Here is a 23,575-nt window from a genome sequence, read left to right as displayed (position 1 = left end):
CACACAAACACACCGCCCGTGCAGCAAACAAACACCTCTCCTGGGCCTTTCCTTGAGTGTTATTTACATTAGCACAGCCAATATGAATAATGAAATAAAGACTGAGATCTCTTGTCAGAAACGATGGTTTAAAACAGTGGCATCTCCCTCAGAGGCAGTAATGGCTCCTGTTACATTTTCTTGATCCTCTTATCAACTCCCACCGAGTGGTTAGAAAATTGCAGGATAGAATAAATTCCCTACCTACCTTTGCTAAATAAAGGTTGAATGAATAAGCTCTGTCACTACTGAATGAAGCTCAATTTTTTATCTGGCATGTCATTACAGAAGAATAGCCTTCTCTCTGTGATATTATCATCTGCAGGGGTGTGTTTTTTTTTTCTTCTTCTTCTTTTTTCTCCCTCTGACGGCAGGCTTCTTTATTTCAAAGTGGTTGTGTTACTCATATTGTGGAAGAGTAGCGCAATGATGTGTTTTTGCATCCCTTTTCTGATGTGTAACTGTTGGGAAAGAAATGCTCAGATTCAGCATCTTGTTCCTGTCTGTCTCCGCAGGCTCTTTGGAAGTCGTGTTTGTCAGAATGTGCCGTGCCTTTGACTCGCAAAACAACACAGTCTATTTTGATGGAAAGTATGCCGGACCTGACGTGTTCAAGTCATTAGGTAAATTGTGTGTGTGTGTGTGTGTGTGTGTGTGTGTGTGTGTGTGTGTGTGGACGTTTGAATGCGCATGCATGTGCATATTTGTATTCCGCTGTGTTTGTCTGTGTTTCTTACAGTGTCTCACTCCTTCCCGCGGTATAATAGCCAAAATTAGAGTCTGCTGCTCTGTTCTACACGATGCTGAAGGCCTGGAAGCAAACACTGAGCACTCATCCCTGCCTCACCTGGCATCGGCTGTCTCCGCGGTGGTTATTTATGGTAGAACAGAGATGTTAGTGAGGCTCCGCTGCGTATGGCAACTGTAACGCCGGAAATAAACAAATCCAGACGGAGTGTCTTTAGGGAAAGAGGCTATCAAAACCATCATTGATAGTCTGATGTAAAACATCTCAGGCGAAAGCAAATAGCGTTTCGCGTTTGACTGCCGTGACATTAGTAAGTCGCTCCGCCGTGGATTATCTTCCAACTGCTTTTTGACGGGGAAACTGTAAATGTGTCCCGTGGCGGCGCTAGAAATTGCTGAATTCCGTTTCTCGGTGCAAGTTTGGCATTCTTTATAACTCCCTGTTTGTGTGAGTGTGTGAGTGTGTGAGCATGTGTGTCTGTCCCAGCATCCAGAGTCCTAGTGTCCTGTGTGTTCTGTACAGAGGGGTCCGCAGCGTGGGGTAGGCAAAGTGATGGGCTTCCCGAGCAGCGGTGGCATCAGCCTGTCTCTCTGCATCCCCGATAATTGATTTAACTAAAAGCCTGAATAGTGACCTCATTTTGCCTTGCATAACACCACCCAACTGCCAAAAGTGACTTGTCTGGGAGGCAAAAACTCAGTAAAGGCATTGCCTGTTCTGCTTAAGACGCTCCCATGTGCTGTCAGCATGCCGCTCTTTTTCATTCCTCTCCCCTCCCCGTGTGCCTCTCTCCCAATAAAGATCAAGAGTGGATGTTGTTCTTTGGTCTCCCTCATCCTAAGCCCTCTCTCTCTGTCCTTTGCTGTGGCAGGCTGTGACGACTTGATCAGCTCCGTCTTCGAGTTTGGGAAAAACTTGTGTTCTATGCACCTGTCTGAGGATGAGATCGCCCTGTTCTCCGCCTTTGTGTTGATGTCTGCTGGTAGGTGTCACTCACAGTGTGAGGGGGTGGGGGGGGTAGACGCATATTCACCACGACAAGGGAAGCTGTTGCCCTCCTGTTTTTCTCTCCCAATTAGTGTCTTATATTAGGGCCACCGCATCATTTCCTTTTCAAATGAGCCAAGTTGACTGTTTCTACAAGTGTTAACGGTAACAAAAATGTGATTATTTGACTTCTAGATCGGTCTTGGCTCCAGGAGAAGGTGAAGGTGGAGAAACTCCAGCAGAAGATCCAACTCGCCCTCCAGCACGTCCTGCAGAAGAACCACAGAGAGGATGGTATACTTACAAAGGTACGCACCGCATCCATTCTCCCTGACAGCGGCATGCTCCACCCTTGTAGCAGTGTGATCTCCCTCTGTGTAGGATCTTTCATCCATAGGCCATCAACCATTTTTTAGTGCATTTGATTAAACGGATTTCAGGGGGGAGCATTCGTAACGTTACATGAAATGCCGTTTTATCGGCGGAGAAGTGGCAATTTATCAATCGCGCCGGCTCCGTAATACGAAGTGTCGAGTGTTCCTCGTGCCTGAGCGCTTGTCTCAATATTTACAAGCCTGTTTGCCCCCTGTGTGAAAGGGAATACACTGTAGGGAGGAATGTTTTTCACTACCATTGCTCTATGTCCTTGCCTCCCAGTGAATCTAAACAGCCTGTCTCCTCTCTCTCTCTCTCTCCACAGTTGATATGCAAAGTGTCGACACTGCGAGCGCTGTGCAGTAGGCATACAGAGAAGCTTACAGCTTTCAAAGCAATATACCCAGACATTGTGCGTGCCCACTTCCCCCCCTTATACAAGGAGCTGTTCGGATCAGACTTTGAGCAGTCCATGCCCGTTGACGGGTAGCAACCCTGCCAGGTGCCAGTGTGCCTAACGTAGGGGAATGTGGAGGAGGAATCTGAGACACTTTATTGGTGCCCTGCACAAACCAGAGCGGACAGATGGCACGCTGTTCAACTTCTTCTTTTACATTGGAGGGGAGGGCTTAGGGAGTTGATCCTCAAGGTTTACTTTATTGAATTTAGTTCTCTCTGGAAGACCGGTGGCAGCCGACACCCGGATGGGAAATGAAGAGGAGATGGGGGGGGGGGGGGGGGGACAAATGATTTCTGTCTGGTTGAACTTGACCCTCTTATGCACATTTGGATAATGATTCATTTCCGCCAGTATTTATTGCATCGCCGTGATTACGTTTTACCTGTGCACCCGACTCTTAATCGCATGAAGGATTACTTAGTCACTTTTAAAAATTCAAACAGCCGCAGGCGACTTCGATTAGAAGATAAGTCCGCATCAGTATTATTTTTCAGATCACATTCCCCCGAAACAGCTTTGGTATTTTTCTCATTTCAGACCTTTGAATAGACTTCTCCCCGTCTCCCCAAAACCTGAAACAAACAGGTGACAAATGCGCACATTATGGTCAAGTTCAGCCCTTTTTTTTTCTCTTGTGTTCAGTTGTATCTTTTGGATGCAGTTTCTTGGAATGAAAACTCACAGCGACTTTGAGGGGAGGGTCTGTCGGCATGGTGATGCAATCGACACCTCTCTATGGACAATCGTTTAAAAAAAAAAGACAAAAAAAGAAACCTAGAATTCTGGTAATTCTAATGAAAAACGCAATGATTTTAGCTGTCAAAGACTCCATCCACCATTGTTGCATAGTGAAATCATGTAAGGCCATCTGCTATTAATCCTTCTCTGGACAGGTGCCCTGGAGAAGCACAGGGCACCAACACAATGAAAAGGGTCCATTCCACCTGTTTTATAATGTACTACAGGGTATATGGTCATAAGTACTTACTATACAGAAAAAAAGTAATGTTTATAGAATCTATTTTAAATAACATGTATGATATTAGTAGTTAGACCATTCTTAATTGTTGAATTGATAAGGCACTTTTATTTACACTTTTTTCTTTAATTTAAGACTTGTATATTTACCTAGTGATGTGTTGCATGTGCACAAGAAATACAAGTTGAACCATGGTCACAGAGGCGAGTCCTGGGAGCGGCAGATGATACTGGTCTGGGAGTGTAAGGGCTGTCTGTTAGGGTTGTCGGCGGGGCTGCTGCTTTGTGAACAAAGAGGCGTGAGGGTGAGAAGGCAGGTTGGAGGAGCTCTGTCAGCCGGTAGCTCGACAACAATATGTAGCTCTGATACTCCTTTTAGTGAGAACGCACGCGTACAATAATAGCCAAGAAACCTTCTATTGATTATTATAGTTTTATCTTCTTTGTTATGGACAAAGAATACAAGAATAACGTGGAATTGCATGGACGAGACATTTATTTAAAATATTTGGTACTAATTTTATTTAGTAAAAACCTCTGGTATTACTGTTGTCCACAAGGACACACATTACACATCATCACTGAGTAGCTGTGTGGTCGGACCGCAAAGATCCCACACACACTGTAATCCAATTGTTCCATCTAGTGGAAGGTAAAGATACAGCAAGCCTAATGACAAAGACCCACAGTCGAACCTAAGAGCGCCTCTGTCAAACTGTTAAGTGTTCTGTTTTTTGTTTTTTGAGTGACTTTATCTGCCTTCTCGCCACAGCCTCGGCCTCAGCAACGCCACGACAGGACGCAGAAGTGAACAGTGAAGGGAAAGTGAATATTCAAAGCCTTGTCTGGTAGTAAAGCTTCTATTTTTGTAACACGTTTTTTTTTTGGTTAATAAACTCATGAAAGAGAACGAGGGAGAGAAAAAGATGTCAGGTAGCACTTAACTATATTCCTGCAATAATTAGACTAGCTGTTGTTTGTATGATTAGGGGAGAAACATAAAAATGCTAGGACAAGTGCTATTTTCAGAATGCTTTGTTGTTGTGCTTCTGTTTTTGTTGAGTGTGTCTTTCTTGTCAGTGTGGTAGTAAAGTGGTAGAAGAAGAAAAAAAAGAAAAAACACCCTGGATGTGCCAAACAGTAGTCGTTGCTTCCGCTTTCCAGTCTACTCGTCTATAACGTAGAACGGATTCCTAAGACATTCCAGCGATCTCAGTAGCGGCTTTGAGAAATATCTTTCAACAAAAAAAAAAAAGAGCAAAAAAGAAAAAAAAACTGATATCCCTTTAGAAACCCCACAAAGCATATTGATACATCAGTCACCAACGGTAACATAGAATCCAGTTGTTTGTTGTTGTTTGTTTTTTTCCCCGTTTTGCACACTATCATTCCTCTGCCGTGCAATTTGTACCTGGCGTTAACGCCTCGTGCTGTCACCCCTCAGGGACGAGTTTCTTTTGCGCTTTCTGTTCGAGAGGACATTTTGTTTGTACTCATTAGGTTTAGTTTGTGTTTTTGTTGTCAGGGATGTTCCATGAGAAGTGGTTGAGATTTAACATACGAGAATTTTACATTATCGATGTCCCCCAAAACCCCCAGCCACTCAAATACCACTGCGCCCCTGCAGTCAAGTAAAATCTCATTTGTAAAAACAACAAACCCCATCACTTTTACAAACCGCATTCTTATCAGCACACACACACACACACGAAAAGGAAAAAAAAAAATCTGTTTTGGTTTCAAACGGTGTCATCAGGGTCTTTAAAAGTGATAACCCTCTTTGTTAGAAAAACCAAATATTCTTATGCAATACTAAATCTGTTGTGTTTGGGTTGTAGTAGATATGCTGTACCTAAGTAATAATCTCTGTTATAATCCAATGCTATTTTGGATATGCACAAGCCCTCTTAAGACTAGTAAACCTCAGTCTCCCAGCAAAAGAAACCCAGTCTGGAACACTGCTAGACAATCCAGGTTTGAGAGGCCCGGTGGCCCAGCGAGAGCATGCGGAAAAAAGAGGATGAGGTGTGAACGCTCAGGGAGGTAACAGGTAGAACCGAAGAAGCAGCTCGCTTTCCTCTGGACAGTTGATTAGCTCTCAAGTGAATTCATGAGGTTTTAAAAAAAATCTCTTCAAAGCACTCGATTCATAAGAGGAGGTGACGTAGCACACTGAACACACAGTACAGCACTAACTGTTAAAACAAATACAAGAGATGGAGGTTTGGCTGATTATCCTGTTATTTATTTGCAAAAAAAAAATTGGTTTCTTGATGAATTATTTCTTAAGGTGTCTTGATGGTCACGTAAAAGAAATCAGTATTTTCTCACATGATTCAATATTGATCGGCTAAGGTCTACCACCAAAACGGCTCTTCACATGAAGTGAAAATCTCCTTTTGAAATGATTTTTTAAGTGGCATGTAACGTGTTCTACCATATATAAAACAAGCAATATGCCTTGTGTTATAATTACGGGTCTCTACAGTGCAGTCATCATCCTTTTTCCAATTGACTTTTCTTTTTGATTTCGTTCAGCGGACTCAAACCGATGACGTTTACTCTCAGTCTAGAACACAAAAGCCCCGTCACTCTCTCTCTTTGTATTCTTCTTGTGTACTGGTGTGGTTGCGATATTGGCAGGAAAGCAAACACATGGATGCTTGTGTCTAACTATAAACTGCGCCTTCAAACAGGCCTGTAAAAATGATGTCCTTCTGTATATTCTCACTTCCCGGTTTAAGTGAGGGATTGATGCTACGTGTGCTATTCAATCAATGTATAGTATACAGTAAAATGTGCTGGTCCTTCTGTCTCTGCTCTGTTGTCTGTTTGTATAAAGCAATAGTGTGTGTGTGCGAGTGTGTGTGTGTGTGTGTGCGTGTCTGTCTGTTCTCACAGTGTGTGAATAATATAAACCCCAGACAAGGCTTTAATAATTACAAAAGGAACAGGGTTATGTGGACGAGGATTTTTTATTTTGGACTTTTTTAAAAATATAAGGTTTTTTGGAAATGCTGAGCTTGATCCATCCATAATAGGTGTAGGTTTTAAAAAGCATGACATAATGCCTTCATCAATTCATAGGTCTGCAGAAACGCTGGGAGGCAACATTGAGCGGCTTCACAGCGGGGAAAAAAAACGTGCTTCGCTATCAGTTCGGACAGCACGGCTGCGGCCTGTGCTGAGATGAATTGGAATGAATTTCCGGAGTGTAAATTGTGAAAACGAGTCTTCTCGGCCATAAATTGTGAAGATCAGTGTTATGTCACGCTTAAAGTTGTGCTGGAGTGCCGGCGCGTTACCCCGAAATTATGAGTCAAGTCATCACATTTTAACAGAACTCATTTTCCAAAGCACAGCGGATAAGGATTTATGATTAAAAAATAAGTTTAAGAATATAGTTTTCAAAAGAAAAAAAATGAAAAAGCAACTTTTAGCCATAATCGAATGTCAAGCAATAATATATGTCTGTGTATTATTTTTTGATTCTTTTTGTGCATAATAGTCTTTGAACATCTGCATGTAAATACACCTCTTATTTATCACTTTTTGGGTTGTTTTTTTGTTTTTTTTTGTGTTGATTTTGTGGATGTTTTTATGTTTCATTTGTATATTTGACCAGTTCTGTTCCCAGGTGGAGAACTACGAACTTATTTTCTTGCTCTTTCTCTCTCCCTCATTCTCAGCTGTTTATTCACCATATTTAATGTTATTATTGATCACATGTATAAAGGTAGCTTTGTAATTTCTGTCTGTATTGGTAAGAGGAAAATACTGCTACTAAGGCCTACCCAGTGAAACTATTTATATGTTTATCAATTACACCCTATTGTACGATAACTCTGTTTCTAGTTTGCTTCCCTCCTTTAGGATTAGTTTGATAGCGATGGGGTGAGCTGACATTTATTTTGTGTTGCCCTGATGTGTGGTGCTAGGTAAGTTAATTTTGTGAACAAAGTATTGATTCCTAAGCCTGGCCACCCTATTAGTCCATTCATTTCATTGCATATTAATGTATTATTGATATTAGGACTCAATAAATAAATAATGATAATGAAAATGATAGTGGTAAAGTTACCCAGCCAGTACCTGTATCAGTGTACTCGTCTCGGGATAAGGCACTTATTTCCTTCTGATTTATAGCAAAGCTAGTATCTGCTAATTAACGAACTATTTAAGGTTGCTTTTCCAGTTTGTGGGAAAATGATAATATTCAAACTGAAACAGCAGTATTTTTTTGTTTTTGTTTTGTTTTTTTATTTGTCTGATTGTAAAAACCACTCACTGAGGCTATAGTTTGTCAGGTTTTAAGATACTTAATATTTACCTCTCTTTGTGTCTGCATAGTTCTTCACCTGATGCAGGGAAGTGGTGCTTGGATTTTATTAAACAGAACCTCGGTATTGCTTTTGTTATTCCTCCATTTTAGACTATCCCCCCGAAACTGGTTTCTTCAGACCAGCAGCGTTAACCTCTCGCACCACATGAAGTGTGACAAATTTACATGAAAAGAATTGCCATTTGAGGACAAAGTTGACCTTTTCTCTCCACTCTGTAGCAAATATCAGTGAGAATATGCTTGCAATAATACACAACGTATCACACTGAGTGCCTCTCGGTGTAAAAAGATGCATACATGGTTTTTTGATTGTCTCTTTTGGGGTTTTCCAGATATGTACTGAAGTGATAATGTATTTTGTACATGAGGATGAATTCTCAACTCTCACATGCTTCAGCTGTTTTTCAGATCCTTTCTTTATGTGATGTTTTCACATGGGTTGATGTGCTATGTTAAAGGGTGTCAATGTATAGATGGTCCGTTTAGAGAGTACACGTCATCCCCCCCCTCACCTCGTGTTTTTGAGAAACGTTAACTGAGAAGTTTGTTTCATGTCAAATAAATGCTTGCAGACAATATTACAGAAAAGTTCAACTTTTTTTGGGATCGGGCAAAATGGAAGAGGCAACCCGCATTTCTTCACTTTCTGTTTGTTTTGTATCGACTTTCTTTCGTTTCACTAATATTCACGAATGCATTGTATATCAAGCAGTTGTATGCAAAAGAGGCATACGACACATCCGGATTTCTTTAATGTTCTGTATTAATGTACGCTCATTCGGTTGGGGTCCGTTAACATGAAGGGTGGGTGGAGCAGGGGTGGATTCTTTTTCCATGCAAAAACCAGTGCAAATAATGGGGAAGCCGAAGCGAGAGTGTGTGGTTGTCACAAATTTCTAAGTCACATGTTTGCTACTGATGTTAAAATGGGGACAGATGATCATGTACCTTTTTATCCAGCTCTTTTGAACTCTCTTTAGCAGGTAGTCTATTCACAAACGTAGTTTTGCTCCTTCTTGTCTGATTCTTAAATATGAAAATAAGTATTTTGATTCATTTTGTAAATACAGCTGTAAAGAAAAATAAGAAATTTAATGTTGTCTTTTAAATACTTTTCATTCTAATATGAATGTTGTTATATTGTACTTAGAAACTGTACCTTTAATATTACCTTTATTAAAAGTGCATTGGACACATCGATTTTAGATGTGCTTTATGTGCTGTTATCCCATAATAAAATTTACCGCTTGTAATGGGCTTTTATTTCCTGACTGTTTATCCGTCTCTGTTGTCTGCTTACTCTCTTTTAAAGTAAATAAATCCAATTGGATATATTTGATTCACAATAATTGCATTATGCCAAACTGTTGAAATTAGCATTTCAATATTTATTCAGAGGTGGTAGCCTCCCTCCAATGGAACATATTCTCCAAATTCTATAAACAAATATTAAGAATTAGATACATAATAACATACTTTAACTGCATATTTAAAAATAAATAATTAAGAAGACATTTTTCTATTGTTACAGTTTAGCAATGTATATACAGTATACACACACACACACATGTATATAAAGTTATGGGAAAAAATAACCTGCAAAGAAGTCAGGAATTTATTGTTTTGAACTCTTTGAATGCTATTGTTTCTGGGGGAGCATCATAATTGAATTATATATTTTATTAGAATTGACCAGAGATCCATGTCTGTTTAGAAAGTTACTGCATTGGAGCAGGGAATCACAGATTTCCTCAGAGAAGTGCTGGACAAGGTCTTTCCATTATTTTAAACAGATATCAAGATATTGTAGCCCTCAGACCCAGATGGTTGGTGGGCCCACCAAAGTCAAAGCGCAAAAGGGACCTGTGCTTTGGACAGATCATTATAGTCAACGTCCGGAGGGGGGCAGCAATGTGCACAAAGCGCTGTTTGTAAACATAATTTCACCAGCAGACGAAGAATGTCACCTGTCAAACGTATTTTAGCTTGCTAACGCTAACATAACAGTAAAATACATTTACAGTAGTTTGAGCATAATGGAGCTGGTGTGGTGAGTAATATTTCCCACTACAAACATGTCCATAATGTCATATTGTTGGATGTTAGTGACCATTCAACTTACGAACCTACATTAACTTTGGGCTAGCTAAGGATAGCTAACACGCTACATAGCGCCTCAGAGTTGTGTTGATGTTGACTGTCAACAAGCTTTGCTAACGTTAGCTTATACTTATATACATATAGTAAAAGTGCACTTTACCGGACAGTATGTAACTGTTTTGCAGCTACCGTTCGTTGTCGTAACGCTAGTTATATTTAAAACACGAGTCTGCACCAGGGAAGAGTAAACGAGAGAGCCGCACCATGCTAACCTTAGCTGACTGTCAAGCTGTTTTCATTTGGTCGTGACAGGAAGTAAACGTTAGCACAGACGTGAAACACTGATTTTTTTTTAGTCGAATGAAGTGTTTAATGTTATATTTCCAACCGTGTTCTTTAGCTAAACTGTATAAATGTATCATTGTGACTAAACTAACTAGTTTGCTCTCGCTAAACAACACCAGTTGTTCAACAGTATGCTGTTGACGTTGGTCTCGGCAGGATCTGTGTCTTTCCACTGACTTAAAAGGAATACAGCATGAAAATTGGCATATCTGTTCTTGCTTCAGGACGCAATCTTACTAAGCGGCGATTTAACGTTGAAATGTTACGAATTATAACGAAGTCGATAACAATAACGTTAGCTAGTATTTTGAAGGTTGAAACAGGAAGTTGTGTCTATTTGTAGTGATGCTGCGTTGCATGTGTGAAACGGTAAATACAAGTCAACTGCTGAGTTACTTACTGTGAGACTATTTTAGTTGCACCGTAATCACAATTATTAGTGGGAGTAACACTGTCACCTAGCATCATTTATGTAGAAAACATAACACAATAGGCCTCATACCGAAGCTCAATATATATTATATATTCCATTTAGATTCGACGTCTGTGCCAGTATAGAAGCAGTGCAGAAATAGTTTTAAATGCAGGCCCTATAATATCATATATTTTCTCCTTTTAATTTAAGGGAGGACTCTCCAGTCCCAGAAGGTCCCTTCTTTACTAAAGATCTCTATGACAAATATTCCCTTGCACCTAATATCAGAGAACTATGGGCCTTTCTCCAAAGGTACGTCTATAAATTACCATATGAAGTAATATGTCAGTTCAGCAGTATTCATTGCTGTGTAACTAGTGACTGCTTATCTGACATTGTTTTTTCGCCCGATTTCTTTTTCTCCTTCCCTAAGTCCTGCAGAGAACATTAAACAGGGCTGTGGTGCTGCAAACGCGTCCCCCTCTACTTCCACAAATGAAGCTGCAGCGTTCAAAGATAACCGTTGCATTAGAAAGGAAGAGTCCTGTTTGGACAGCTGTGATAGTGATGCTCCACGTGCAGACAATGCTCCTGGAGGTACAGAAGAATGGAAGCATACTGGAATATCAAGAGAAAAGATCAAGCAGGTTGAGAATGAGGAAGTCGTTCCTTTTCCTGAACCAAGACTGCCCTACCCTTGTTTGTCCAACGTGTCCAGCAAAGACCAGAAGACCTACCTTGGCATTTTAATGAGTAATAAAATAATGGATCCTCCACAGGTACCGACATTCTCTCCTTAATGGAATGTTTAATCCTGCCATTCCTTTTTCCATCACTTTTTTAAATAACCTGCTCTAACGTTTCAGAACTTGAAGGCACGAGTGAACAATGAACTGATGCATTTCATGAGGTATCTGCAAGATGTGGCCAAAATATGTGCAGATGACTACAGGTTCATATCCGAGGGAGCATTGAAATATTCAGAGGTACTGGTACTGCAAGGATTGCACCCGTCATCAGCACTGTGAGATGTAGGTTCATAAGTATTAAAACAAAGAGCGCTACTCTCTTTTTCAGGAGTTCTTCAGGGGGTGTTTGGAGCACATTCAGACATTTCCTGAACTCTACCAGATCAATGAGATGACTAGTTTGACAGGAGGAACCTTCAACCCAGGGCTGAAACTGACCTTTGAGAAACAGCTGCTTATCATGGTAACATACTTTTGAAGTGCTACCATCACACAAGCGTTACTCCAGTCCCAGATGTTTATGATTAACACTTCATATTCTGTACATGTTGTACAGCCATCGTCCAGTTTTCTATTCAACCTTTACAACCTCAAGTGTTGAGTTGCGGACTCCCATCTTTTGGTGTTGATTCACTTCCTCTATTTCCATATTTGTACCCTTTATTTCTCCAGGGCAATGCGGATATTACAGACCACAAGATAGTGCCTGCTGATGCACAGCTTGCATCGGATTATCAGAGTGTTTCATCAGAGACTCCTCCAGCTAAAAAAGCCAAGGACACGCACGCTGTAAGCAATTATCTTGCTTTTTTAATTACTCCAATAAAGTAAGTCACAAAGATGTTTTACTGCTAGAATGGGATTCATGACCTCGGGTCTATTGTTAACTCCATTTTAGCTCTTGCAGTTTTCACAAAAGACACCAGAGGGTGTGCATGTCTTGCTCAGCAAAACCAGTGCTAATTGTGTTTCTGAAAGCCAGGTCGCACACGGTGCTGTCTCAGTCCAGCTTATTGGAGACAGTTGTGTAGTTACTTGTGTTTGATGGAGTAAATGTTCTGGTAGCATTACGTAGTCTTGTTTTTCCTCCACAGAAAATCAGCACCGATAGTAATGCCAAGAGACTGTCGGCTCGTTATGGGCCTCAGGTGTGTCTGACTCCAGATGCCCTCGTGAGGCTGCTAGACAACCATGGTCCTGACTTCGCAGAGCAATGGGAACTGCCCGTTTGGATCGAATCAAACACAGGAAATGGTATGGCATCATCATTTGGTCCTGTTTTTTTTTGTTTTTTTTAGGGGGGGGGGGGGGGTGAAGACATTTACAGTAGACATTTCTTCTCAATAAGTGATTTTGAATTTTAAGAGTAGCTAGATTGCTAAACAGCAATGAAATAGGAAAAAATGATAGAATACTTGGCTATGACTTTTTTTTTAATTTTAGGATTTAAGGATCGATACATATATGATCATTACACATTATTACATCCACTTTAAAAAAAAAGAACATATTTCAGAGTACATACAGATGCTTCAACATAGTCATCTGATTCTATTTTTGAGGGTTGAGACATTTTAAATTATGTTTGTGAAAGAAATGCAGTATGAGTGTGTATTAACATTGAACGGCCTCACGGTGGCGTGGTTTCACACATCTTTTATTTCACATGTCTTATTTACAGACAGCAGTCAGAAGAAGACTGTGTACATAGACTCACCCCTTCTGAAGACTGAAATGACAGTCAGAGAGATGAATCACATCTTCCATGAGGAGAGTTTGAAGCTTTCCATCAAGATAAATGGAAGTAAAAATGTGTTCCATATACTGACCGAGCTTCCTGAGGACAAGCAACTCTTACCGGTGTGTAGATGTACAAATAGATGTGGTGTCCTGTATGCATATCTTATTTTATCAATTATCAATTATTAACAATTCTTTGTTTTTGTTTTTTGTTCATAAATCAGGAGAGCTCGAAGAGAAATGTGGTGTCATCTGAAAACATTGGTCTTGACTTCGAGGTGGATCTTACTGACCTGGAGACATTTGGAGAGACAACAACACCTAGGAAAATCCCCAAGATACAGGCTGCAAAGTGCAGTGAGCATCTTGTAAACACTAGCAGCACTCCACAAGAAGAGATGAAGACCTCATTGACAGATGTAGATGATCCCGAAAAAGAGGAAACAGGTCGGCCGGGTGTGAATAAGGTCCTTACATCAAAAACTGAACAAACGAGGCTGGACTCTGCTCAGGAATGTGACGAAGACTTACCTTTTATGGAGGACTCGGATGAGGAGAAGCTGGTCATTGATGACTTTGTGACTTCAGCTAGGCCTACAACACCACATACGCCTAAGAGCATACCACACCCTGGAGACCCCATGGGTATCTCTGTCTCCGAGTCCGAGTTATCTTCCCCTCAAAAAGTGACAAAGCAGAGGAGACTCTCCAAAAGAGCAAAGGTATCTGGAGACCAGCTGGGGGAGATCCTGCGCATGCAGAAAGCCATGTTTAACACTGCCAGTGACGCAGCCAAATGTTCAACCGTATCCAAGGAGACCAACCCACCATCCCCAGGTATGGGACGCTCGGTGCACTCCCATCCAACGTCTCTGGTTAAACCTTGTGTTTCCTCATATTTGGAAAGAAACCAGAGCGAGGACGGAGAGACCTGCGCTGCTCCTCACACGTCTGCACCAGTGGTCAACGTTGATACTCCAGAGCACAAAAGTGAGTTTTTAAGTTCATTTTCATTTCCAGAAAGTTTTCTATGCTTAATTAATGTAAACTATATTATACACACAGAAATACTGTCGGAAGACTTGCAGGCAGGTGCTGAAGATGAACAAGATTACGATGCTCCAGAGGAAGGCAACTTACTCTACAAGCTCTACAGTCTGCAAGATCTGCTGCTCATGGTGCGCAGCTCTGTCTCACTGACCCATGACAGAAGAATAGGCCAAAATGGACAAAACAAGGTATACCTGTTAGTCAGCACTAATCTTACAGAATCATAAAAATCACTTTATGCAACAGCCTTATTTATGTCCTTTGTTTTCTGCCCTGATAGTTTGTTCCAGTGTATGTCTTGCCCAAACTGGATTACCAATTGAGTTATGGTGTTGAGTGTCTAAGCAGCAGGGAGGCTTGCCAGCTGTGGACTGAGGAATTGCTCCACTCCAGCACTATATCCTACATAGGTAAATAAAACTGCACTTTTACCTGCTATTCTATTTTTTCCTAAATACGTGAAAATCAAGACAGAAATGTTACCATATTACATTCAGTTCTAGTGTCATTTTTATACCTAATTGCTAAGAAAATTGTCAAATTAAGTATTTATGTTGATAAAATAAATGCTCTTTCACCCTCCCTGAAAGGGTTCAGTAGAGTCCACATGGCAGATCCTCCCACAAACCAACGGAATAGTCTTTAGATGAGTCACCATCCTGAATGTGACTGTGTAGTGAGTGAGTTTACTTTGTTGCCATAGCTGCAGCCACATTTAATTGTGAAGAATTACAGAAAACGCAGTGTGGAGAGCTCAGCTAATGTTGTTTTGATTTTCACTTAATGCCTATTGTTGACTCCCATGTGCTGCTTACCTGCAGCCCAAGATTCAGGGAAAGATTCCATCGACTGTGCGAGGTCCATTGATTTGTTGACTTTTGTAGGCGTTGGCTGGTAATGTTCGTCATCTAACCTGCATAATGAGGGCTGTTTCATGTCTAAGTAGAGCTTTGGCAAACCCTAGTCTCTAAATTATATCCCCTTTCCAGTTTATTGATGTTGCTGTACTGGGCAACATCATTCATCGGCGTCAAAAGCTTGTACGCTTGTTTCTAATATTCAGCTTCACTAAAGGGGATGTAACCCTGTGTAAGGCTTTGAGACTTTTTGAAAGAGGATATTGTAGTTTAAATGTCAGAATTATATGAAAAGGAAGAGCCGGTGAGAAAACAAAACATTCCAGCTATATGATACAACATAGAATATTTCATGATGCAGTAGGCAAAACTGATGAAAGCCTTCCTTCTTTGCTTCGCGGTTCGCCTTTCATGAAATATGGTTCATCACATGGCTTTCCCCCAGTTCTGTATTTATGGCTGTGCAGGCTCTGAAATTAAAGCAAGGCATTGTTGAAATAAGCAGACATTACATGCTGGAGTGGGAGGCATGAAGGAGACGGGAACCAACAAGCATTTCTTACCGCCCACTCGAGGTTGTAACAATGCAGGCGAATCAACACGGACTAATTACTTTGTAAGCACTAGAAATGGCATTGATGATGAAGTGAGGCTCTTGATGTGCGCGCTCATTAGACGCCGTCCCTTTTTTCCAGCGCGTCTCTCACCCTCCCGTTCTGTCTCTGCAGCTCACATCAATGCACACACATCAAAAGTGGCTCTGGTGAGAAAGCTGCCTGATGACTGGAAACAGAACATCTCCTGTGGGTTCAAGTGAGTGTTGTTACAACAGATGTGTGCCCGATGATTAGGATTAGCCCAATCACTTCCCTTTTGATTATGTAATGTAGGTTGTTGTCATCTTGAGATTCAGTCGGTTAATCAATAATCCAAGCTTTTTCATCACTGGTAGCTGCCATCACCTCTGGATTTGTCATAGTGTTTAACTAAGATTACCACCAAAGTAGACAGACTGGAACTGATGTTTCTCTTCCCTCTAAAGGCCATCGAAGTCACTGAATATACTGCACCACATACTGAAAAAACTAACAGGGTAAGTTCATTCTTTCATTTAGTTTTGCTTGTAGATTATTAGTGCTGACTCTGAGCCCCCTCAATACTCAATTTCCCATTTTTATCATGCCTATAGGCGACAACCGTGGCTGGCATTTTGTTCTCAGGATGTCCCTCCTTCCATCTGTAGCTACGTCTATACGTCTGTCCTGTTCTCGTCAATGCACCGTAGTGTAATTCAGTGGTGCTAATGCAAGCACGCAACATATTAAAAGTCTAAAATCTATTAAAACCACGTATGGAAGAATGCGGTTTAATAGAACATTTGAGAAGGGTTGGTGAATTAATGATTTGAGTAACGTCTGCAGATGAGTTCTGCTCTGTTTAAGATGATGGAATTATTCCAGTCACGTCCGACAGCCTCGGGCTTAAAGCATGACATTAGTTTGCCTTCATGTTTGCGTTGGAGGGTTACGCAGTCGGTTACTCAACAACACACAATGCGTGTGTCACCTTCTGCTTTCTTAAGGCTCCGTTCATCTCCATACCATGTCATTTGGCGGGTACCTCAGAATGCTGCGTGTTTCAGTGTGTGGGTTTTGACTTTAACACACCCTTAATGACATCATTTGCTTTTTGTAGGTTAGAGGAAGGACAGTACCTGATTGCACACAAGGCTGGGGAACCATTTGTGACCTTATTAAAAGCCACTAATGGGAAAGTGACTCGGGGGGCATACAACCTGCACCAGGTCCACGGCTCAGTCCCACAGCCGCCGGCACACGGCCTCGTGCCCTGGATACCTGTTGATCCAGCCGTGGTCCTGCCGTTCCACCAGAAACACGGCCGTGTGCCCTGCACCTTCCCACCATTACCCTTCATAAAGGTGTGTGCTTCTTCTCTACGCTTACGTCACCATGGTTACTGCGTTGATATATTGGAAAAAATACAATCGTACCAAAGGTCATGACCATATGAATGAATGATAGATTGTTGGAACGATTGGAAGAGTGTTCATTGGTTTAAGCCAAGGATGTCCACACCCACACACATACTCAGGAATCCTCTAAAAGCCAAGGTAAATGGTATGCAGTCTCCGACTACCTCGCGGTGAGTGCAAAGCCTTGGCCGATCTCTTATCAGACAGGCTGAACAAGCATACTACCACATTGTTTTCCTGCACAAGCCCAAAACCAACAGCAGGGACAATAGAGAGCATAGCAACATCTCAGCAGGGTTAGTGGTGTAGACTGCTCTGTGGAAGTTTAGACAGGCAGCCAATGAATGTCTCAAAGGCATTTTAAATGGCTCTCAACAGTAAAGGATTGGATCGTTGACATTTGTCACTGATGTTTGTACGACTGAGAATGTGTGATGCTACTTGAATTTAACCTCAGTTATTTACAGCTACAATCATTTTACCTTGCTTTATCCTACCAGCCATCGATGTCGACCAATCACGGAGGAGGGCAGTTTAAGAACCACCCGAATGCAGGAGGCAAAACGAAGAAAAACCAAAAGAAACGAGCAGCCAAGCGTAACAAGTATATGAAAAGGCTCCTTCAGAAGTCCATTTAAATCATAAAAGGTGATGAAGACGAGGAGCTGGACCTCTGCTGCTAAGGAAAGGAAAGGAAGGGGAACCTTTGACAACGTATATGATTTCATTCTGGGAGCTGAAACCTAAATGTGAATGCTGAAGCACTTTGAGAGTATAGAATATGCCTTTTGTTTTGAGATATGTTTTTGTATATTTTGTTAAAAAAAACAAGATGAACAATAAAATTTTGTTTAGTATCCATGGTTACTGTCTTTACTGTTTATCACCTTGAAAATCTCTTTTGTGTGTCTGTGTGAGAGAGAAAGAGAGAGAGAACTTTAAAAAGCTTTAAAACTTCCAGTGGAACAGGGTGCAGTCGTGAGTGAATGGAAAGGGGAGGGATTCAGAGTGGAGGGAGGTGAAAGGGGAAGCCTTTTTCTATGTCAGAGAAGTTGATCCTCTTCATTTAAACACCGGCTGGACGTATCGGCATCATCTCAACATCGACCACAAAGGTAAATCCAGAGTAGTTGTACATTCTAATGCAGACTAACTAGAACGTGTAACTGATGATCATTTTAAACTGCAGGAATGTTTCAGCTTGCTGTCATGACACGTGATCATTTCCACATGATGTCCATGCAGTTTGTGTTTAAATGTTTCTTTTTTCTTTTGGTTCCGTAAGAATGAATGTGAGCTATCAAACCTGTTTTCTTGTGTGTGGCTGCTCCGTTGCTTCACCATTCTTGAGTACAGTAGCACTTTTTTCCAGGGTGTGTCTCTTTGGGGTTTGCTATAGGATGTGAGTCAGCCTGAATACGTATTTGAATGAGTTAGCGGAGTGTCCGTAGTACAGTTTCTCTGTTTAGAAGATTTATTTTGGAGGCTACAGTGATCTTGAGACAAAACAAACATGACCTCCATTCAGCCCAGACACGTTGGTGATGGGATAACAATGAGATTTGATTCCAAGATTGTATAGCTTTGATTTGTCACCTTTTCCAGGACAGCCATAATGGCTATGGTGTCAGAGTTTCTTGGACAGCTGTCTCTCAACATCGGGGTAATGTCACATTTATTTTACATGTTTATGATGAAAACGTGTATAATAAACATGGCATAAATCTTTATCTCACTCTCATTTTTTTCTGGATCCTCAGGCTAATGAACCCACATACCCCACGGTGGTACCTGCACCGGACTTTGCCCCCGACACAGATGCTGCCAGAATAGAGACTGCCATCAAAACCAAAGGCAAGATACTTAAACATAAAAAAAACAGTGCTTGCTTCTGCAACTTCTCCCTACAGATGAGTTGCTGGTATTTGTGAGTCAGCATCCTGGCTCTAAACGTTTTGACCGGACTGGGAACACCTCCAAGTCCGCCTCAGGGCTGGCAGAGCTGGGTGCCGTTGGCAACAGTGTGACCGCTTACTCTTCAACGGTCCACCATTTTGTTGTTATGAAGAATATGTTCCATGTGGAGTGATGTTTCTGGATTTAAGGGGGAAAAAACACCTTGTGGCCACATCATGTGCTAAAGTTGCCTTTGTTTGTTCTTCAAAAATATACTTTAAACATAATTCAAGCTGAATCCGCATGAGTAATATATGTTCAAATGCTCTATGGCATGTAACATTTGAACCTACAGATGGACTCATGGCTCAGAAGTAGTGAGTCAGAGTCAGCTGTGATGTATTTACTACTGGTGTGTGTAATGCCTGTGTGTCTGTTTCATTAGGCGTGGACGAGCAGACCATCATTGACGTCCTCACAAAGCGGACCTACTCGCAAAGAAGAGACGTCGCTTTCGCCTATGAAAGGAGGACAAAGAAGGTACGGTGGGCCTTGAGAAACATGCCGTACAGCTCGACTAGTAAGGCAGACACGCGGGTAACACTGTTGTGTTTTAGGATATGATCTCAGCCCTGAAGGGGGCGCTGTCTGGCTCTCTGGAGACGGTGATCCTCGGATTGATGAAGAGCACGGCCCAGTATGACGCCTCAGTGATCAGAGGCTCTATCAAGGTAACACAGATGCATCAGTGGTACTCAGTGGCAGTGATTGAAGGCTTACACTGCCCTCTACTGGATGAATTACAAATCTTGCTTCTTCCAATCTTGGTTTGAATTGTGTTTACCTTTTGTCTTGCAAAGTGATACATATTTCTGTCTCTTTCAGGGCGTTGGAACGGATGAAGAAACGCTGATTGAGGTTTTGTGCTCACGCAGCAACAGTGAGCTGGTGGAGATCAAGAGGGTCTATAAGGAGTGTAAGTCTAAAAGCAGCAGGGCGTGTAATATAAAATAGGTTGTTGTGATTTGCGTGAACCATAAATCCAACAGCTGTTTGATTTCCAGTGTTCAAGAAGGACCTGGACAAAGACGTGGCGGGTGACACCTCTGGGAACTTTGCTAAGCTGCTTTTGGCTCTGGTGCAGGTGAGATTCGTCAGGGCTCGTCTTAATGATTCACACACCAGACACTTTCAACTGACCTGAGGTTGTTTGTGTGCAGACCAAGAGAGCGGAGCCGACCGCTATCGTAGACTATGAAAAGATTGATGAAGATGCCAGAGTAAGTTTTTTCACTTTGTCTGTGGAATCTAAAGTCATTTGATTTAAATATGTCATTTTGAGATTAAATTCAGCGGTCAAATATTGACTTCCTGCATTTACTGGTGACAAACTCACTGAAAATTTGTAAACGCTGGATAATTTGTACAGTTGATCATTGACACCACTCCTATGCCACCAAGTGTAGTGTTTATTGGTATTTTCTTGCTTTAACTCAGGCACTCTTTGAGGCCGGGGTGAAGATAAAAGGAACTGATGTGCCGACCTGGATCTCCATCATGTCTGAGAGAAGCGTACCCCACCTGCAAAAAGGTAAGACAGCCTGTTTTCTTATGGTTTCATTGTTACATAACTGTGGATATTTATTTTGCAGCATTAACAACCAGTTAATACTTTTGTTTTTCCCCTTGTTAGTGTTTCAGAGGTACAAGAGTTACAGCCCCTACGACATGCAGGAGAGCATTGTGAAGGAAGTCAAAGGGGACTTGCAACAGTCCTTCCTGGTTCTAGGTAACATATTTCTATATTAATATTTCATATTATCAATGCATTCAAACATATAAGAAGTAAATATTCACCCTGTAGGTAAAATTACAAAAGAAAACCTCCTGTCAAACACAAGATGTTTTATTTATTCTGCTTCTTTTCCAGTTAAGTGCTTTGAAAACAAACAGCTGTACTTCGCCAACAGACTGAATGAAGCCATGAAGGTAGTTACTGTTCTCTTATTCATGTTGAAATGTGGCTGTTTTGAGGGCCATGCTTTTTTTTTTCTTTCTTTTCTTTTCTTTTTTTTTTTTTTTTTTGTTGAAACAGATGTAAGAAGTACTTGTGAAAGTACAATTTTGCTGCAGGAGCACAGAACCCAAAGTTGGCAGAAGTTATCTTACAACAGCGTTGCATCAGCTGCTGCTGTAGTGAAGTTGAAAGCGTGTACGACTTGTAAGTGCTGACTTGTGCTCGTCTGCTCAGAGTAAAGGAGCCAAAGAGAAGATAGTGACCAGAATCATTGTGTCACGCTGCGAGGTGGACCTCAAGAAGGTCTGTTCTGAATACAAGACCACCTTCGGGGAGTCTCTGCAAAAGACTATTCTGGTGAGTGAACTACGCAGCCCGTCGCTGGCCTTTCCCTGCTTTACAGGAAGGCTTGTTCTGTCACGCAGCCCCTCTAACCTGCTGGCTTTCTGCAGGAACACACCAAGGGAGACTACCAGAAGGTGCTGCTCGGCCTGTGTGGACCAGATCAGTAAAAAAAACTAGAATCATCAGAATAGAGAGGGCTTCACTGTCCACCTCTGGAAAGGTTTGCTCATGAAGCACATTTCAATGCTGCATTCAAGGAGACACGTTTATCTTTTTGATACATGAAGAATCTGTATTACAATCGTACTTGTGTTATAGCAAAACGGCAATAAAGTTGTTTGTTGGCTGATTGTTCTCTTATTCTCCAGTTTGTTTTTACTTGATGATAACTTGGTTAGCCACTAGAGTGCGCTATCGTAGCATTGAAATCAAGTGCAGGCAGCTCCAGCTCCTCCGTGTCTCAGGCCTTGTGATATCTGATACCTGCTGAACAAATCCAGAGATCTTGAAGTGTTTAAATATACTGAAGTATTTGATCTCAAATTACATGTTTTAAATCATCTCTTCCCCTAAGGTGAAAATAAACTAAACTGCTATACGGAGGACATATATTTCATTTGTACGACGGATGGAAATATTATTGTTTCTGCATTTTGTAAAATTTTCAAATCGTGTTTGAAATTCAAATTCAAAACTACACAAATTTGAAGGTTTGTGCCTTTTGTGAAAACGCAGTGTTGCATGATCCATACGGCATCTTTCAATTCACATACAAATAATTCAAAATCCTCTACATTTTCCACTATGAGGTTCCATCAAGATGATTAAATCATTAGTGTGTTTTTCTGTGTTTGTTTGGTGCTAATATTTTAATTAAAAATGTTAATTTTACCTCCGGCAAAGATGATTTGCATACCACTAAACAAGCTTCTATACTGTGTGCTGTTTAGTTTGTGGTCTCTCAGGATGAAATAACCACCACAGTGTTGTCAAGGCATTTCTACTGAAGTATAAGAAAAAAAATGGCCCCAAAAGGCAAGATCAGTCTTGCTGAACACAGCGATGAAGAAAAGGATGTGAGGGAGAGCGCACAGACTTAATAATCTAAAACAAAGTGGAGTACTGTGGCTCAAATATGGAAGAGGATCATCTATTATTGTGAGAGAAATTGCCTGATAATATAATGCTTCTGTCTAATATTTTCACTGGTTGAGTAGCTGAGGGGAGAAGTGGCTTCAAATTTTAACTCGGCGCTGGATTTATGATCATTTTGTAATAATATTGATGAGAACATTAGCCTTTTGTGATGGTTTATGTTTATAGGCAATAAAAAAATAAAATATAGTGTAAAGTAAGGTAAAACAGTATTTTGCAAAGCAGGGAGTGAGATTTATGCGCCCGATGTGGTGACAGATTAATCTCTGCATCATAAAGAGGAAGGTAGCACCATATTTTCCCCTTTTTTATATAGATGTACAACATGCTGTTCTGTTCAAGGCCAGCCCGTGGGGACCTCCAGCAAACCCAAGGGGAACTCTCTTCTCAATTGAAACGATGCAATTTACTGTCCCAAACGCTGGCACTTCATCATTCAGAGGACTTTAACCCCATGAATGTCAAACACAGAGCATGCTGGGAAGGAGATGGAATACCTCGCATTACCATAACAACTAGAGCCAAATGACAAGCACTCTGGAGCCTAAAAGGAGAAGAATAACATCATATAATCACCTAATAAGTCTGGAATGTGATTCCTGATTATTTTACCCTTTTTTTAATATTCAAAGATAATAAGGACCTGTGACCATACCCAGCTGTCAGGCGATCATGCTGGTTTTTAGCCTGAAAGGTCAGACAAATGCGCTTCCCTTCCCTAACACTTGTCCCAGATAGAGTGAACATGTGGAAAGCTCCCCCCCATTCACCTCAGAGACGACACCCAGGCAGCGCTGCAGGCATCCAGCGGCATTAAAGTTTCACAGTACAGCTGTATAGCTGCTGCTGGCCCCGCCAGACATACCAACTGCACATTGGGAAGGTATTAGTTTGTGCTTTTTATTAATTAATCGCATTAGACAAGAGCTTGCAACTTGGAGAACCGACAGCTTCGTAGCGTTCCCCTCCTCATCTTCTCTCTCC

General features: G+C 41.3%; 3 protein-coding genes across 5 annotated transcripts in view; all 3 read left to right on the top strand.

Moving 5' to 3' along the window:
• roraa (RAR-related orphan receptor A, paralog a) overlaps positions 1 to 9,186 on the top strand; it is a 169,676-nt gene extending 160,490 nt beyond the window's left edge. For both annotated transcript variants that reach the window (XM_084017708.1, XM_084017709.1), the window contains 4 exons: positions 555 to 662; positions 1,659 to 1,769; positions 1,970 to 2,082; positions 2,475 to 9,186. In XM_084017708.1, the coding sequence (XP_083873834.1) occupies positions 555 to 662; positions 1,659 to 1,769; positions 1,970 to 2,082; positions 2,475 to 2,639 (497 nt within the window). In that variant the 3' untranslated portion in view covers positions 2,640 to 9,186. The remainder of the gene's footprint in view (positions 1 to 554; positions 663 to 1,658; positions 1,770 to 1,969; positions 2,083 to 2,474) is intronic.
• Positions 9,187 to 9,876: 690 nt separating this feature from the next.
• On the top strand, positions 9,877 to 18,016 carry ice2 (interactor of little elongator complex ELL subunit 2). 2 transcript variants are annotated; one of them, XM_084016849.1, is made up of 15 exons: positions 9,877 to 9,979; positions 11,000 to 11,101; positions 11,231 to 11,568; positions 11,656 to 11,775; positions 11,867 to 12,001; positions 12,211 to 12,327; positions 12,633 to 12,792; positions 13,220 to 13,398; positions 13,503 to 14,268; positions 14,344 to 14,516; positions 14,609 to 14,738; positions 15,914 to 15,998; positions 16,228 to 16,278; positions 16,881 to 17,124; positions 17,679 to 18,016. In XM_084016849.1, exons 2-15 carry the CDS (start codon positions 11,047 to 11,049, stop codon positions 17,814 to 17,816), a joined length of 2,691 nt encoding a protein of 896 aa, XP_083872975.1. In that variant the 5' UTR covers positions 9,877 to 9,979; positions 11,000 to 11,046; the 3' UTR covers positions 17,817 to 18,016. The 2 variants fall into 2 exon arrangements, with proteins under 2 accessions (XP_083872975.1, XP_083872974.1); XM_084016848.1 differs by having other exon boundaries at positions 11,223 to 11,568.
• A 183-nt stretch (positions 18,017 to 18,199) lies between these two features.
• Positions 18,200 to 21,796, top strand: LOC311018490 (annexin A2-like). Its single transcript, XM_084017486.1, has 13 exons — positions 18,200 to 18,293; positions 18,784 to 18,841; positions 18,939 to 19,032; positions 19,520 to 19,614; positions 19,692 to 19,805; positions 19,960 to 20,050; positions 20,139 to 20,218; positions 20,295 to 20,354; positions 20,572 to 20,665; positions 20,768 to 20,863; positions 21,005 to 21,063; positions 21,326 to 21,448; positions 21,544 to 21,796. The coding sequence occupies exons 2-13, from the start codon at positions 18,794 to 18,796 to the stop codon at positions 21,601 to 21,603; spliced, it is 1,014 nt and encodes a 337-aa protein (XP_083873612.1). The 5' UTR covers positions 18,200 to 18,293; positions 18,784 to 18,793; the 3' UTR covers positions 21,604 to 21,796.
• The last annotated feature ends 1,779 nt before the right edge of the window (positions 21,797 to 23,575 follow it).

This window comes from Eutrigla gurnardus, assembly GCF_963514095.1.
Source record: "Eutrigla gurnardus genome assembly, chromosome: 9".
Classification (NCBI taxonomy): Eukaryota; Metazoa; Chordata; class Actinopteri; order Perciformes; family Triglidae; genus Eutrigla; species Eutrigla gurnardus.
The sequence above is the reverse complement of the archived record's forward strand: the minus strand, read 5'-3'. Positions and strand labels throughout refer to the sequence as shown.

Coding starts and splice junctions, on each gene's coding strand:
- ice2 (XM_084016848.1), top strand. Junction 11,776..11,866: donor GAGCATTGAAATATTCAGAG/GTACTGGTACTG, acceptor TCTCTTTTTCAG/GAGTTCTTCAGGGGGTGTTT. Junction 12,328..12,632: donor AAGCCAAGGACACGCACGCT/GTAAGCAATTAT, acceptor TTTCCTCCACAG/AAAATCAGCACCGATAGTAA.
- LOC311018490 (XM_084017486.1), top strand. CDS start 18,794: ATGGCTATGGTGTCAGAGTTTCTTGGACAGCTGTCTCTCAACATCGGG. Junction 19,033..19,519: donor GACTGCCATCAAAACCAAAG/GCAAGATACTTA, acceptor CTGTTTCATTAG/GCGTGGACGAGCAGACCATC. Junction 20,864..21,004: donor ACAGTCCTTCCTGGTTCTAG/GTAACATATTTC, acceptor CTTCTTTTCCAG/TTAAGTGCTTTGAAAACAAA.